This window comes from Xiphophorus maculatus, chromosome 10 (assembly GCF_002775205.1).
Source record: "Xiphophorus maculatus strain JP 163 A chromosome 10, X_maculatus-5.0-male, whole genome shotgun sequence".
Lineage (NCBI taxonomy): Eukaryota > Metazoa > Chordata > Actinopteri > Cyprinodontiformes > Poeciliidae > Xiphophorus > Xiphophorus maculatus.
The window spans coordinates 23,746,940-23,763,112 of record NC_036452.1 but is presented as its reverse complement, the minus strand read 5'-3'; the positions used below and the strand labels follow the sequence as shown (position 1 = coordinate 23,763,112).

Genomic DNA, 16,173 nt, shown 5'->3' with positions numbered 1-16,173 from the left:
AAAAAACGAATACTATTATGTTTAGTAAATAATTGTACCAAATATGCAAATTATTTTTTAAGTATTTGCTTTTATGATTAGATAATTACTTTAATTTTGGAAGTGTTTCTTGTTTTGGAGAATGATTATTAAGGAACAGGCTGTCTTCTTATTGTAGTGCACGCATTTTATGACGGTCCCTTTAAACCGGCTGCTCCTCAAACATGGCCGACAGTTGACAGGGGACGCGAGGGACTTTTCCCCCAGCTTTCATTTCTGACAAGTTCTGTAAAAGTTTTAAAAGCGACTCTCTAACCGTAGTTAGCGACTAACATGAGGTTAGCCGTTGAGAACTTGGTAACACTGTAGAAAAATGGTTTAGTTTTATTTTTTTGTTATTCGCGTTTAAAATGTACAGTTCGACGCCGGACAACGGTCTGATGCGCTCTGAGGAATGTTCTGGCAGCGCTAGCAACCTGTTGGTCCACCGGAACCTCAGATCTGTCCGGAGACGGCAGGTTGAGAGCAGCATTAGCTTGTTAAGTTTGGCGAGCGAAGAGGACGAAGACGTCCAGTTTGACAGTAGGCAGCTTTTCTTCTTTTATAAGAGTGTCATTTTTACCGAATAATTCGTTTACATCGCATTTGTAGATACACAATCAAAATAAATCAAATAAAAAATGTTCATTGATGCAGGTTTTCCAGGTCCCGCGAGGCTAGCTGCAACCCATGAGACATCACTATGACCTTATTTGATTATATGAATGAATTTAAGATATGTTAGATTCAAGATATGACAGTTAAAATTGACATAACAGATGTGTTGTCCAATTTTCTTAATGAATTATCTTAATTAATTATTTTTTTGTGGAGTAAATAATCACAATTTTAACATTCAACCATTATTATCTTTTTTAAGATGCAAGCTCTAAAAATCTTCAACTGTTAGGGGAATGAACTGTTTTCTGTATATTTTTAAATTAATTTACTATTTCAGAGGTGATAAATGAAATAATTTACATATATACATATATAATTATATATATAATCATGTATGATTATATATATATGATTTATATAATAATTTGTTTTTTTATTTCTTAAAAACAAATTAATGGCTTTCACAAAAACAACTTTCCAGCATAAATATTATTCTTTATGGTTAATAAACTATCTATATTAGGAATTTTATAGGCCATATTGACTGACTACTTTTCTTGATTAAAATGATCAAAGTTGTGCATATTTTTATGTGTGACTAGACTACCTGCAATTGTAGCTCATGAAGAACATTATCCTGTCTGTCCTCTTTCTCCCCAGTATTATTAAGCTTAGTTATCTGTGTGATTTTTTAAAATTTTTGTCTCATTTTATGATGCACTTTGGGCTTTTTGTTATTCAGTAAAGGGTTAGGTTAAAGTTTAGAGATTATTATTCCAAACCAACAATCTGTAGTTGGGTGTAATGTCCACTATGTAATGAGATTTCCATGGTGATGGCAACAGTACCACTGTATCTTGGTATTTAAAAAGTTTAAAACAAAAAATGGAAAGTTATAGCTACTGCTTAATTTAAAGCCAAACAGCTGTTGTTCAGTTGTGGCTGAAGTACCATTATGAGGACCTCCTCCAGTGTTCTAGATGGATCCTCCAGTGATCCAGATGGATCCTCCAGTGTTCTAGATGGATCCTCCAGTGATCCAGATGGATCCTCCAGTGTTCCAGATGGATCCTCCAGTGATCCAGATGGATCCTCCAGTGATCCAGATGGATCCTCCAGTGTTCCAGATGGATCCTCCAGTGATCCAGATGGATCCTTCAGTGATCCAGATGGACAAAGGAGCGTTCCCAGGTGATACTGCTCTCAGCAGGTGTTACACTGTGTAGCCATCACTGCTTTAAACTGACCTAAAAAACGTTCAACATTCCTATTCTTTGTACTGGTTTCCATAGTATTTTGAAACAAATATTAAAAGCACAATTTGAAGAGTTTTCATATTCAAGTGCTCATTGTGTCAGCATTTTGGAACAGCTCTTACTTGTTCTTTGTGTAGACTTTTGATACTTTTTGCTTTTGAATGCAGTGCAACTCTTGAGGAATTTTAGCCTTTTCATTCCTTTTTTTTTTTTTTAAACTTTTGGACAATTATGGCCATGGCAACAAGGTATAGTTTTTACAATTCTGATCAGCATCTCAAAAAACTCAGTTCCCAGAGTTGAAAAAGAGACTTTGAGGATTCAGAGCAGAACGAGAAGGAGGAAGATCAAACCGTCATATCCCGACTCCAACGTTTATCTGCCCGTGTTTCTAACGTATGGCCAGGCACAGATTTAAAGAAGAGTGGCAAAAGCAAATGAGGAGGATTAGCAGAGCTTTCCATGTACTGATGATGTCATCAAAGATGCTACTGTGGAATCTCATCTTTGCTGCTTGGAAATGGAGTTGTTAGAATGTCATGATACTTGTGAGGCTGTCATACTGCAACTGTCTTCAGTCAGAGGCTTTTTCGTATTTGTTGCGAGACTGACTGCTACCAGAGGTCCTTCCTGCCCACAGCATCACAAACCACAAAGCCTCTTAGAAGAGACTTAGATGATATGAGTGATGATGACATTTCATTTCTCTTTGGGTTAGGTAAGGTATCTTTGAATTGAATCAAACTTCTTAATTATTATTATTTCTTAATTATAATAATCATGTTTACATACATTTCGGCATTACTGAGCAGCCTCTTTTTTTTAAAACTTAAATTATATATTTATTTATTTTTTGCTACCTGTGTGCCTTTGCTTCCGATAAACTTAAATGTCCCCAGTCAGGGTCAAATGGAGGATTATTCTATTCAAATAGTATACAGTACAGTAAACGGTCATACAAAAGCTATGCAGTAGTAAATAAATGGACAATTTAAATCCTAAAAAATGCAGCCCTACTCCGAGAAACTCAGCTGAATAAATAAACAGTTTGTTTATTCTGACTTCTGCAGAGCATCGCTCCGTTTCTCAGTTCTCTGTGAAGACGGGGAAAGTTCCCGGTCAATCTGGCACTTCCTCTGACGTTTCTTTAACAGAGCCTGAAATTATAGGATCTCTATCAGTGGATTTTAAAATGTTTTTTTTTTATATATATATATAAAAAAGCTTGGTGTGCTTTCATACCAGTAAGCTTCTTGTGTCTATTTTGTTGGTAAATCCCCATTTCTAAAAAATATTCATATTATTTCTTTGCTCCATTGGATTTCCTTTTGTAGTATTTTGAAAACTATCAAGACACACTCAATTGGTACACACATACACACACATTCTGCGTCATGAGGAGAAAGTGAGTGCCTCATTAGCCCCCGCAACCCCCTACACCCTTCACTTTTTGGCACATCTCATCTTACTCGTGTGTGTCTCTGTGTGTGTGTGTGCGTGTGTGTGTGTGTGTGTGTGTGTGTGTGTGTGTGTGTGTGTGTGTGTGTGTGTGTGTGTGTGTGTGTGTGTGTGTGTGTGTGTGTGTGTGTGTGTGTGTTGAAGAGGGGATGGGCTGGTCTCCACTGGACATGGTAGATAAGCCTGACTGCTGGGCGCTCCCTTATGTAAAAACAAGATGAGTTCACTTCATGTACTGCAGTCAGAGGGAAGAATCATTAAAGCTTTCATTGTCAGACATGGACCTAGGAGACAGAAACATTGTTGAAATGATAGCAAAAGTAATTGAAGAAGGTATGTGGCTAAACTTAAAGTATAGTATGTTCCAAATATTAACCAAATATATATATATTTTTAAAGAATATTCATTGTCTGTGTGTATGCTCAGCTTCCGATTCGGAGAGTAACTGTGAGCTCCTGATGGCCGGCAGACATTACCCATCCGTACAAGAGTTTGCCTCTGCGATCCCCAACCACCTTCTCCTCGGTTCGCTGCTGGAACACCTGTGCTGCGTCTACGAGAGCAATCCGGCGCGCTCGCGGATGCTGTTCAAAGGTAGCCGCTCAGCAGGCTTCATGTTTCACACACCGTCACATAAAGCAGCTATTCTATTTGAATTGCTCTCCTCCTCTGACAGTGATCGGCCAGCGTTTGGCAGCCTTGAACCTTCTGTCACCTTTGGCCATCAGTGATGAATTCAGCACCATTAGACTGCAGCACAACCGAGCGTTCACTGAGCTACTTAACGCCGCCAGCTCCTCGCTCTATCCACAGGTACAGTTCAACAGTTTTGTAATGAACACATTATGTCTCATCACAACAGCAGAGTTTAATGTACTTTACTGGAAATCGATGTGATTGACACAAATCATCGCAGGAGTTGTTTGTTGTTTACAAATAAGAATGAAAACACTATTTGGTGTGCACTTTTGTTCAGCACATGTGAGTTATTATATTTGTAGTTTCACATTTTGCTGTAAATCTTGTGGGGAATGTAAATGCAGTTTTGTGCTACTTTGTGTTGCTCTGCCACATAGAGTCTTTATAAAATGCATTGAAGTTTGTGACAAAATGTCAGGAAGATGAAGGTGTTATGGATGCTTAGATGTTTAATGAAGTTGTGGATATGGTGTTTGACACTTTGGGGGGAAGAAAAAAAGTTTTTGCTTTATCAAATTAGTTAATTTATTGTTACTTTTGTTTTATTCACAGGGCCAACAATGTCTTGGCACAAATCCACATAACCCAGCTGTAAGGTAACATGTCTAGAGTTATTTCTGTTTTCCTTTCTAGCTATTTTTTGTGCAGTCTAACAGCCTGATCTGACCACAGGCCAAAGGAGGGGCTGTTTCAAGCCCAGACTTCACGCTATCTTAGTGAGTTTGAAGAAATATGTCGGCTTGGAAAAGGATCATACGGAAATGTTTTTAAGGTATTACGATGATCTTTTTTTTCAAATTTTTTAAAAACTTTTTTCATGTTCAGATTTAATTTATTTTAATATAATTGTAACTGTGATTTCTTGATCATCATTTTGTAGGTTGTGAACAAACTGGATGGCCAGAGTTATGCTGTGAAGAAAATTCTCATCAAAAGAGTCTCCAAGGAGGACTGCATGAAGGTCGGCTTCCCCGTCTTCTGTAAAACTAAAGATTTAAACTGCATTGTATCATTTATAATGTAATATGCCTCACCCTATTCAGCAGAAAGTGTTTTTTTGTATTTTATTTTCATTTTTACACATGAATTGAAATCATCCATGTGTTTGGTCATCTGCTTGCCTTTGGCATGGGATCAACAGTGTTTTGCTCCCGCTGCGACAATTATTTGAAGTTTATTGGATGTAATTGTGAATATTATCAATTACTACCTCACAGAGCATTGTTTATTTATAGTTTTACTCAGAAATGACAAACTTTAGTATATTGTATTGGGGCTTTATTTAATAGACCAAACAAAGTAGTTCAGATTTGTCATGTGGGAGAAATATGGATTTGACTTTAAAAATGTTTCACAAAACTTTTTGTTTTGGAAAGAACAGTTGGTTTAAATGTTTCTAAATGGACAAAGCTGGTAGAGGCATATCCCAAACGGTGGTCCAACAAAAAAATTACCCAGAGGGTTAAAGCAGCACACTTTTCAATTTTGTTTGTAAAAGTCTTAAACAATAACGAACAATAGTAAAATAATTGTGTGTGGGTCCTTCACAAAATGTCTGAAAAACCTCAATGAGTGTGAATCCTTTTGGAAGGCAACGTATTTCTAATGCCTGGTTCACACGGCAAGATCTTTATGCTGATTTTTAACGTTTGACCCAATTTTCCTCTTCTGACAATCTTAATCTGATTACTGTGATACTATAAAGATAATCTTTAGAGCACCACTCCTCTAACCAGCACCTTTTTTGTAGCGTTTTTTTTCTCTTAAAAATAGTCCACAAACTATTATCATTGTTTGTTCTCAGTCGGCCATGTTTATTTCCTCTGAACTCACGTTTGATCTTGAGATTTTTGTGAGATTTCCTGACTATCATCTGAATGTTGGTGAGTGGAATCTATCTGTGTGTGGTGTGTTGTCTTAGGCGTGTGGCTGAACACCACACGCTGCAGGACCAAACCAGTTATATCTATGATTTATTGTCATCATATTTAGGCTCTCAGGCTTTGAAAATCAATCAACAAATTTAAAATGTTGCCATGTGAACCTGGCACACAGCTAGATGGGGATCAGGCTGTTAGATTGTTAGATAGGGGTTTTATTTTTGAATTGTTTCAAAAGAAATGTTTGAGTTTAACATTTCCTCCTGATCTATGACGGGGCCTCAATCTAACCGGGCCCCTGTGTGTATTCTAGGTCCTTAGAGAAGTCAAAGTGTTATCCAGCTTGCAGCATGTAAACATCGTGGGCTATCACACTGCATGGATGGAACATGTTCAGCCAGCCGTCCGTGAGTCTGCATCAGGAAACAAGTTGACCCAACATTAATGAGAGAAGATTTAGACTGATCTGTCCTAACTCTGGCTTTAATGACCTCCTTTGTTGTAGATCTTGAGTCCCACCTTCCTGCTCTGGAATCCCCTGGACAAAAAGATGGGTACGATTAGTCATTACTTTCTCTCAATATCCTTTAGTTGCATTAGCCTGCAGCTGTCCCTAACTGACAGTACACCTCCTATGCTTTATATCTTCATTATTTCATTCACAGTTTCGATGACAGCCTTGACAGCAGTAGCAGCAGCAGCTCTTCTATAGTTTTCCAAAGCCACAGTCAAGGAGAGACTGGTGCTGCTTCCAGTGCTAAAGGACCTCCAACAGAGAGCCAGCCAATAAGAGCCTTAGTCTCAGCCCAGGACCGCCAGGTGGCGTGTTCCAAGACGGTGCGCCTCCTCCCGGAGAACTACGTCCCCTGTGTGTTCCTGGGACAGGGGGAGCCCAGAAATGGCTCCAAGTGTCCTGCAATGGGCTGGGATCGATCGGCCATGTTGGACGAGGACTCGAGCAGGAGCAGCGTTGAGCTGAACAACAACTCCTGTGTTGACAAGGACCATCAGCAGTGGGCTGAGATCCACACCAGAAGATCCTCTAAAGATGTGGGTGTTTTAAAATCTCATAACCACTACTTTGTCTTTTTTTTTCTCCCCAATTTTTCTTTAACCAAAACATCATAAACAATAGTGATGCACTGATCCGATATTAATATCTGTATCGGCCTCCATATTTTGAAAACAATTCCAGATTGGGTATTGGTAGCAATGTGTACAATCAGTCAGATCTATTCAGTCTAATTCTATGCTTTCTGCTCTGAGCACCGTCATGCTGTATTATTTATTTTACTTCATATTTAGAATTCCTAATTGCACTTTCTGAACCATTAGAAAGGTTTGTTAGTTTATTTTTTGAATGTTTGACCAAGGTAGTCAACCTATTGATTTTATTACTTTGTTTATTTATTATTTATTTTACATTTGTTGTTCTGCTCCTATTTGCACTGACTGAATATATTAAAGTTGTTTTTACATGTTTGGCCAAACTTGTGGAGCTGTTGGTGTATTTCAGTATGCTGTCCTGGTGCAGTTAGTAAATGAACTAGTAATTTATTTACTAGTACTAGTAAGTACTTTTATGTCTGTTTAAAAAAGAAATGTTTTGAGTTAATTCAGCTGTTTTTACGTATCAGATCGGTATCTGTGGACACTAAAGCTCAGATATCGGAAATGAAAGAAGTGGATCAGTATATCCCTAAGTATCATTTAATATTAGTTTTTTTTTCTATGTGCAGGTTCAGTTCCACCTGATGCTGTACATCCAGATGCAGCTGTGTGAGCGCTCACTAAAGGACTGGATCTCTGACAGGAACTCCAGGCCACAAGAGGAACACATCCCAAGATGTAAATATTTTCACATTCTCTGCAATCCACCAAAAACTCAGTTTCCTCATATTTATACAACTTGAAATGAGTTCTCTACTTTGAACAATTTCCAGAATGGCATTTGGGAAATAAAATATTTTGCTTCAATTCAGCAGTCAATTCTGCTTTCTGCTTATGTCTGCAGCTCCTTATGACTGTGTTGATGCTGAACTCACACTGAACCTGCTGAGGAACATTCTTCAAGGGGTCGAATACATTCACTCCAGAGGAATAATGCACCGAGACTTGAAGGTAACCGCACTAGATTGTATTTCTCATCTTATTCATTTAGGTTTCTACAGCTTTAATTGTTTTGCAAAAGCAAATCTGGAAATTGTCCACAAATGTGTGGACAACTTTTTAAAATTTCTCCACATTTTGCCACACTACAGCCACAGATTTTAAATGAAGTACTTTTTTAATGCAACGTTATGAGATAGACCAACACAAAGCTTTGCACAGTTGTGAGGTGGAAGGAGAATGATGGTTGTTTTATGGACCTGTTAAGAGTTAGGATTTCTCTACAGCTCCTCTATTAGTCAATACTCTGTTGAACCACCTTTTGCAATTATTTATTGATTGATTTTGATTTTATTGATTCATTCCAGACATGTCACAACCATTGCTTTGAGCAAATCCACATTAATACTGGTATGAATCTATGCATCTGTATATGTAGGCATACATACTGTACATGTATGTATGTTTGCCTGTTTAGTTACAGTTACACTTCTTGTGGGGTGCAGAGATTGTGACATTATCGGAATTAACTTCTATATATCCTGTTGACACATTCTCCCACCTGAGCTGTGCATCTCTGCAACTCATCCAGAGGTACCACTGGTCTCTTGACTGACTCCAAGTCTGACTCATTCCTGTTGTGGCTGATGCGTTTCTCAGAGCTCCGTGAGACGTTTAGTTTTGAATAGATATACACCTAACTGAGAACACATCACTGCTGCCACCAACTGGAGAGGAACTGCTTGTTCTGACAAAGTGAGTTACCTCCCCAAGAGAACAACCATTTACTTGCCAGTAGTCTCTTTGAGGTACTCTGTTTTTTTTAAAGAAGGTAAGTGGTTACACTGGAGTCTTAATATTTGCATTAGGGCACAGGTCTGCAACCTGCGGCTTGTGAGCTGAAAGTAGCTCTTTGTAACATCCACAATGGCTCTTACAAATTTCGCTAACCAAATGTTTTAATTTAGTATAGATGTAACAACTGTAAAATTTTTAACAGTTTTTCAGTATTTAATCAATTCTGCCTTGAAGTTTCACAACAAAATGACACAACCGTCAGTAATATTATTTATTTTTCATTATTACCTTAGAAACAGTCTTTTTTTATGTATTACATAATTTTCCGCAACATTGTCTTCCCGTAGAATAATAATGCATCAGTCTTTTTTTGTAAATGTTTTGGTTTTTTTTGTCTTGAAGCCAAAAAAACAGAAACAAAATCAGGGTTCTTTAAGAACGACCACACATTTCCTATGATTAATATTTATTAAAGCATTTAAGTTTGCCTTTCAGAGAAGGTTATGTAACATATTTTGGCTCTAAGTAGATTTTGTTTATCTGAGGGGAAAAGTGGCTCTTTGGTTTGTAAAGTCTGCAGTTCCCTGTGTTAGAGTAACAGGTTCAATAGAAACACACCTCTGTGTTTAGATATTTTATTTGAGGGAAAAAAAGTATAATTTGTCCTCCAGTTTAGTTATATACTGCTCAGCATAAAATTCAAGGAAGTTTGTGTTTTTAATGTGACAGGCAGTGAAAATCTTTACGGTGAAGGAATACTTTAGCAAGGCATTAAATCTCATCTCAGCTGAATGGTTCAAATCTTGTAGCTCAGGTACATGCACATTGCCCTGCCGCCTCTTCACTCTCTGTCACAAACGAAAGGTTTTGGATCTTCCACTGGTTGAAGACAAAGTTGTACAAGCTTTCAGGAATAACTTTTCTCAGCTCCTCCTTTCTTCCTCTGATGTGTTTCAGATAAATATTACTTTTGCAAATATCCCGAAGTGTCTTTTGCTGCTGGGTTAGTTGGATCAGTTGCTCTCTCTGTTTAAAGAAGCGTGGCTGAGTTAAGGTGGAGGGTAAGCGGCCGTCGTGGCTGCAGACTGTGAGCGGGGTGCTCAGGGTGAGGAGTTTGATCAGCAGGGAGCCGTTCCTCATGTTAGGCGTGTGGTTCAGGAACAGGAACAGACAGCTCTCCCCTGCTGCGCTCGGCTTGTTGACACCAGCTGCGTATCTCAGCAGCAGGTCCACCAGCTGCTCGTTCCCCAGGCTGCACACTTGGTGGAATGGCGACATGCCGGCCTCGTTTACAATGTTTGGCTTCGCTCCGCGCTCCAGCAGCTCATAGACGCAGCTCACGTCTTCATCCAGGACTTTGGTTGTTTTTGTCATCACTGCAACTGCAGCGAGGTGCAGAGGAGTGTTCCCAGAGTGATGCATCCTCTGGAAAACAAAGTTTCATTCAATAGATAGTTGAAAATAGCATTCTTTAAAGGGGGAAGGTAATGTGAAATTAACCTTTTTGAGCTTTATGTCATGTCACAATGTCATTCCCTTGTTAAAACATATCTGGAGTGTTGCTTTGATTCTTTTATGCATGTTTGAGGAATCCCTTAATCTCCCATGGCAACCACTCAGGGGTGCCTAAATGTTTGCTTTCACAAAGCTCCTCCTCTGAGCTGCAGTCTCTAGCTGAGCTTCACCCCCACCACCTCCAATCAGCTCCTCCAGACCAGCAGCAGCAGCAATTAGCAAACACCTGATGGAACTTCACATATGCTGAGTTTATCATCCCAACTACTTTCTCAGTCCAGCCCTCCCAAGAACAGTTGTAAAAGGCATATTGAGAAGTACTGCTACAGTGACATGCTGAAGGTGGAGTGAAAGAGCAGGAGCTTCAGGGACAGAGGCCAACTTGGGGCTGGATGGTATGGCTGAAAAACTTATCACCATATAACTGTTTAATATCAGTTGATATCGATAGTTATTGATTAGTCTTTTGGTTTGAATATCTGAAATGCTGCCACACTAGGGATGTGACTTCCTGTTTTGTCCAGTTTTCACTCCACACCCTTGTTTATTATTTTTAAGCAGCTATGCGGCACGGCACCTGAAACTGCTGCTCCAGCAAGTAACTCAAAAGGTTGTTGCTAGGTAACCAAAGAGTGAGTTAGCCGGTGCCACCCACTTTGCTCAGCTGGCTGTGAGAGGTCATGTATGACATACACAGCATCGTAACTTAAGGTAACACAGTTACATGATTGTGCTGTAAAATGGCACTATGTGCTTGGAATATACATAATACCGCCCCTTTAACTCATACTTATAGGTATGAGTTGAAGTGTGTGCGTAAATACCAACCATGTTGACGTGAGCTCCGTGGCTGATTAAACTAGAGGCTATGTCCTGATGGAGGATTGATGCTGCCATGTGCAGAGGTGTCATTCCACTACTGTCCACTGCGTTCACGTTGGCGCCACAGCTGATCAGCAGCCGCGCAGCAGACAGTGCTCTGTAACGCACTGACAGATGGAGAGGCGTCTGATGACTCTGATCATCCATCTAGTAAGAAACAACAAATTGACATTTGCAAAATTCTATTTTAAAATGTCATTGTTTATTTATTTATTTTATTTCATGTTCAGAACTTGGGTAGGACGTGTTAAACCTCACCTGCGCGTTGACGTCAGCTCCGTGCTCACAGAGCAGCCGTAAACAGGCTTCAGCCTGCCTGCTTGCTCTCACCACAGTGGTCCAGAACTTGGAGGAAGGTTTTGTCTGGGTCGTCATGGTGATCGGCCAGTTGATGATGACCAAATGTAGCGACGTCCGACCCAGCTTGTCCCTGTGCGAAAGGCATCGTTGGTATCTGTGTTCCAAAACCAGACCAGTGCGCTCACTGTCTAGACTTTGTGGTTTTGTTTCGTTTTTCCTGGTTGCGCTCTTAGCAGGTAGTGTAAAAATATGGTAGAGTACAGCAGCTCTCAGGTTCTGGTTGCAACGTGTGTGAACTTGTAAACCCGTATCTGGGATGTTTGTACGCACTTGACTTGAGCTTCGGCTCCAGCTGACAGCAAACTCTGCAGGCTGTGGACTCTTCTGTACGTAGCAGCCAGGTGGAGGGGAAGGATGGCAAAGCCCTAATGCAACAAGAGACATCCATGGACCAGCTGTGTGTTTGAGCCACCTTTATTTTATTTTCAAGCATTAAACATGAAGTTGCAGCATTTCTGTTAGCATTTAGCCTTTTTAAGGTGCTACTTGTTAATTTAAGTTTAAAATGGTTTCTCTTAGAAGCCATTTCCAAAGAAGGGCCTTACCTTCCAGAACACTCCTCCTGATGAACCGTCCTGTATCTCTATCTGACTGTTGCCCCCATACTTCTTTACCATGTCTTCTATTCCTCTGACATCTTCATCCAGAACGGCAGTGTAGAATTCATTTCTGTAAATCTTAATAATTGTATCTCTCTTATCTCTGCTTTGGTCCTCGCCCATGGTGGAGGATTGCTGACTGACTGCTTAGAGAGTCTTCTTCAAGACTTCCATTGGTTTGATTCTAGTTATTCTGGTTTATCATAGTAAAAAGTAAATCTAAAAAGAAATGTCAACATCAACTTCCTCTTCCCTGTGTTTGGTGTTCTCATCAGCTACTTCTCCTTCTCCTTCTGTGTTTGGTACTGAGTCATTCTGACCTAACTTTGCCGTTGCGGCCCAGACCGATCTGATACCTCTGGCTGCATTTGGGGCCTGTTATGGGGACTGTTGACACCCATCGGAGGAGTTACTGCTTGACAAAAACTTTCAATATTGCTTTTGCTTTTTCTTTTTTTTTTCAAAACTAAACTCCTTTTTTTTGTTTTATTTCAACATTTTCATGAATGTTTGTGTCAAAAAAAAATTGGAGCTGGGACTACCCATTATTTTACTATTTGCTTATTCTGACAATTAATTGGATTATACAATTTTAGAAGTATATTTTATAAGATTCAAATAAACAAATAATTCATTTTTTAAATAAGAAAATGAACATTTTACTGCCATAAATGCATGAACAGCAGTCCTTTAGTGACTGCGTCATCATTTGTAGCAAAGGACGCATCTGCAGCTAAAAAAAATAAATCTGTCTGACATCAACATGTGAAAAGCTCCCGCACTTTCTGCTGGACTTAACATCAATACAGAGTAGGGCTAAGCTGTTGGTTATATTTGGAATTATCAGATAAAAGATTGAATAGCAAAAGGTTCATAATAGGAGATTTTCTTGTTGCAGAATTTGAACCAAGGTCGAGCAAAAGCTCTGCCACCTGAGGAATTCTGGGTAAAAGAGATTTACAGACAAATAAGGTTGTTTTTTTATCCTAAATGCAAAATGTATGTATGCCTTAAAATGTATATATGTATTAAAGTATTTTAAAATTGTAGAGAATACTTTTTGCAGGGGCTTAAAAATGTACGTACTAATGTTTTATATCAATTGATCTTAAATTTACAAGCACTTGAAAACATTCACTTTTAAACAACTGTTAGGCTTTTAAAAAAACTAAGAATAAGATCCTTTTTGTCAAAGTTCTGCAACAGTCATAAGTGAGACGATCCCACTACTATTTCATTATTTCTCAAAATCTGTTTCTCATGTCTCAGTGGTTACAAATGTCTCACTTTTTCTCTCTGAAAGCCTGAATCCTACATGTGGATACGTTCTGCATACTCGGCAGATGATGTTTTAGCAGCAGCAGAGTTAAAAAATGTTTTCCCTGAAACTTTGGATTTCTCCACTTTTACAACTGATCAGACTTTTAGGTTATAGTTATTAGGTTTATCAGTAAACCTAATAACTGGTTCTTAGGTTAGCCTAAGAACCAGTTATTAGGATGGTTATTAAGTAAACCATCCTAATAATTTTTCCTTCTTTTGTTTTTTCCAGCCCAGGAACATTTTCCTCCACGGTCATGAATGCCATGTTCGAATCGGAGACTTTGGGTTGGCATGCAGGGATATGATAGTAGATGACCATAAAAGAACAATTTCACCTGGTGATGGTAAATTATTAAACTCTCGTCTTATTACATTCTCACAATACACCAGTAGATGGCGCCATTTCCTCTGAATGGTTCTTTGTGTTTTCAGGTTCCACCCATACATCAGGTGTCGGCACGTTTGTGTACGCTGCACCAGAACAACTGAAAGGCTCTCATTATGATTCAAAGGTAATTAAAACTGTTACATCTTTGTGTTGTGATTAGATAGTTTATGAATGGATGATGTTTTAGATCAAACACATTCTTCTCTGTACATGTTGTTTTTTTGAACACTAAGAGTATAAATGTTGCTCTTGCAGTCAGACATGTACAGCATTGGGGTTTTGGCTCTGGAGCTGTTCCATCCGTTTGGGACAGAGATGGAGCGGGTCCGGACCCTTGGGGACCTGAGAGAAGGGAAAATTCCAGACTCCTTCTGCCACAGATGGCCAGTTCTGACTAAATACATCGTAAAGCTGACGAGCAAAGACCCCAGCCTTCGGCCAGCAGCCAGCCAGCTGCTAGAGAGTGAACTGTTCCGCAATAAAGACATGGTAGTACGGGATAAATATCTGCCTAATACTGTTCATTTAATTCTTCAGAAATCTTGAAGTATGCAGATATAGTTTTGGATTACAGTGCATATGCATACAGCACATGTGTTTAGTTTGAAGTAGGTTTGGGCCAGATTCAGATACTAAGGCATAGTAGAGTTTACAAAGTTACAAAATGGCATACATGTGCCATCATCTAGTTCATTTGAAGCACTTAAAATGAGGCGCCAGAGAAAGTTCTGGACTGATCAGTCTAGATGTAGATCTGTCTAGGCTATTTCTGGACACTGTCAGCTGGCTGAAAGACAACCATTTCTACTACTACATTTTTCCCTCACAAAGACAATTTTTCTTAAGGATACATTACTGAACATTGGTGTTCAGTAATTAGTGAAGTGAGGTTCAGAAACGAGCCGATTCTTTTGAACGGCTCTTTACCCTGTACGATAGGATTCTGCACACATCGCAGTGCCTAAGATTCTATTTCATTTAAAATTAGATTTATTTAAACGGCAAATAAATAAAATCCAGAGAGTTTTTTTGTTTTAACTTAATACATATAATTGAACTTTTTATATGAACTTCATCCACAAGACCAATTAATATAAAACTGTATTAGGGATAAATGGACTTATTAGAAAAATGTACCTTTTCAAAAATGAATCCTTTGAAAGGTACTTTAAAGTAAATGGATCCTGAATATTTGGTTACTTTCAAAGAGTCCCATCACTAATTAACATTCAGCTGCAGGCACTACTAAGCTACTACTAACTTTTTATGTTTTGCTTATGCCCCAACTGTGTGTCACTAAGAGATGTGTTGCCTTATGTACATAATGCTCCAGCATCACCTTCCTACACTTTCAGCACTGAAGCCTACACAGTTTAGTCACCACACAAGCCAGGCTCCCAAAAATATTGAAAAATTCCATAACTCTCACATGCCATATATACTGTACATTTGCCACTTCAGTAGCATTTACACAACTACTACTCTAATATCACAGCAATGGCCAAATATTGACATTACTTAATCTCATGCGACACTGTTCAAATGTTTGGTCTGCCCTAATCATGATCCACTCTCCTCTGAGTCTCCTTTGCTTGAAACTGAAAGTAAAACTGTCATCATAACCTACTTTCCAGTGTCACTGCTGGCCCAAGCCTAGTTTCAAGTTCTCAACTTGTGATGCAAAAAAGTGCCATCTTTTTTGTGCTTTGTTCCACTTGGAGCTAAAGCTCCCATAATAACTACCAACCAGTTGTAATATTTATTTTCTTCTTTTTCAGGTCATCCACGGTTTACAGAAAAGAGTGGAAGAGCAGGAGGAGGAGATCATGCAGCTGAGGAGGCAGATCAGTCAGCTTCAGAACTCAAAAGTCACCGTTAGCTTCACTGAACTGGACAAAACCTGAGCCTCAAAAACATCAACAGATTGTCTAAACTTAATTTATTGAGCCCCTAATTTACTTGGTTTGACATGATACAAATGCCTGCATGTGTGAACATTTAAGTGTATTGTACTATAGATGGTAGTGTTCTTTTCCTTTTTTTTTTTAACATTTGTTTTATCCAGCTGCTAAATAAACCATCTCAGGTGTTTCAAAAACACTGATATTTAGTTTGATTATAATGTTTATGCAACATGTCTTTCTCAACCTGAGTCTCCCATTCACAGGACAGTTTCAATGTTGCGGAGCTCCGTACAATGTAAAAGTACTTTGATTTTTTTTCTAACATCTTTTTATGCTCTTATCGCAAGTTTATTCAATCTCAG

General features: G+C 38.8%; 2 protein-coding genes across 6 annotated transcripts; one reads left to right on the top strand and one right to left on the bottom strand.

Annotated features, from left to right (window-relative positions):
- Positions 1 to 201: 201 nt before the first annotated feature.
- On the top strand, positions 202 to 16,011 carry eif2ak1 (eukaryotic translation initiation factor 2 alpha kinase 1). Of its 4 annotated transcripts, none has more exons than XM_023340762.1 (16): positions 202 to 561; positions 3,630 to 3,686; positions 3,781 to 3,948; positions 4,031 to 4,167; positions 4,606 to 4,649; positions 4,726 to 4,825; positions 4,934 to 5,014; positions 6,247 to 6,340; positions 6,439 to 6,487; positions 6,599 to 6,983; positions 7,673 to 7,781; positions 7,948 to 8,054; positions 13,749 to 13,863; positions 13,952 to 14,031; positions 14,163 to 14,396; positions 15,686 to 16,011. In XM_023340762.1, exons 1-16 carry the CDS (start codon positions 390 to 392, stop codon positions 15,809 to 15,811), a joined length of 2,058 nt encoding a protein of 685 aa, XP_023196530.1. In that variant the 5' UTR covers positions 202 to 389; the 3' UTR covers positions 15,812 to 16,011. The 4 variants fall into 4 exon arrangements, with proteins under 4 accessions (XP_023196530.1, XP_023196528.1, XP_005811745.1 ...); XM_023340760.1 differs by having other exon boundaries at positions 14,163 to 14,399; XM_005811688.3 differs by lacking the exon at positions 3,630 to 3,686.
- Positions 8,065 to 13,742, bottom strand: ankrd61 (ankyrin repeat domain 61). 2 transcript variants are annotated; one of them, XM_023340765.1, is made up of 5 exons: positions 12,143 to 13,742; positions 11,868 to 11,962; positions 11,496 to 11,667; positions 11,184 to 11,384; positions 8,065 to 10,265 (listed from the first exon to the last, which is right to left on the bottom strand). In XM_023340765.1, exons 1-5 carry the CDS (start codon positions 12,317 to 12,319, stop codon positions 9,651 to 9,653), a joined length of 1,260 nt encoding a protein of 419 aa, XP_023196533.1. In that variant the 5' UTR covers positions 12,320 to 13,742; the 3' UTR covers positions 8,065 to 9,650. The 2 variants fall into 2 exon arrangements, with proteins under 2 accessions (XP_023196533.1, XP_023196532.1); XM_023340764.1 differs by having other exon boundaries at positions 11,496 to 12,222.
- Positions 16,012 to 16,173: the final 162 nt, after the last annotated feature.

What these genes read in the sequence shown, in the direction of transcription:
- eif2ak1 (XM_023340760.1), top strand. Translation starts at nt 390, where the DNA reads ATGTACAGTTCGACGCCGGACAACGGTCTGATGCGCTCTGAGGAATGT. An exon ending in CTCGCGGATGCTGTTCAAAG is followed by an intron (nt 3,949 to 4,030) that starts GTAGCCGCTCAG and finishes CTCCTCTGACAG; the next exon opens with TGATCGGCCAGCGTTTGGCA. An exon ending in AACAATTTCACCTGGTGATG is followed by an intron (nt 13,864 to 13,951) that starts GTAAATTATTAA and finishes TTGTGTTTTCAG; the next exon opens with GTTCCACCCATACATCAGGT.
- ankrd61 (XM_023340764.1), bottom strand. Translation starts at nt 11,981, where the DNA reads ATGTCTCTTGTTGCATTAGGGCTTTGCCATCCTTCCCCTCCACCTGGC. An exon ending in GAGCTGACGTCAACGCGCAG is followed by an intron (nt 11,385 to 11,495) that starts GTGAGGTTTAAC and finishes GTTTCTTACTAG; the next exon opens with ATGGATGATCAGAGTCATCA. An exon ending in ACGGAGCTCACGTCAACATG is followed by an intron (nt 10,266 to 11,183) that starts GTTGGTATTTAC and finishes TTTGTTTTCCAG; the next exon opens with AGGATGCATCACTCTGGGAA.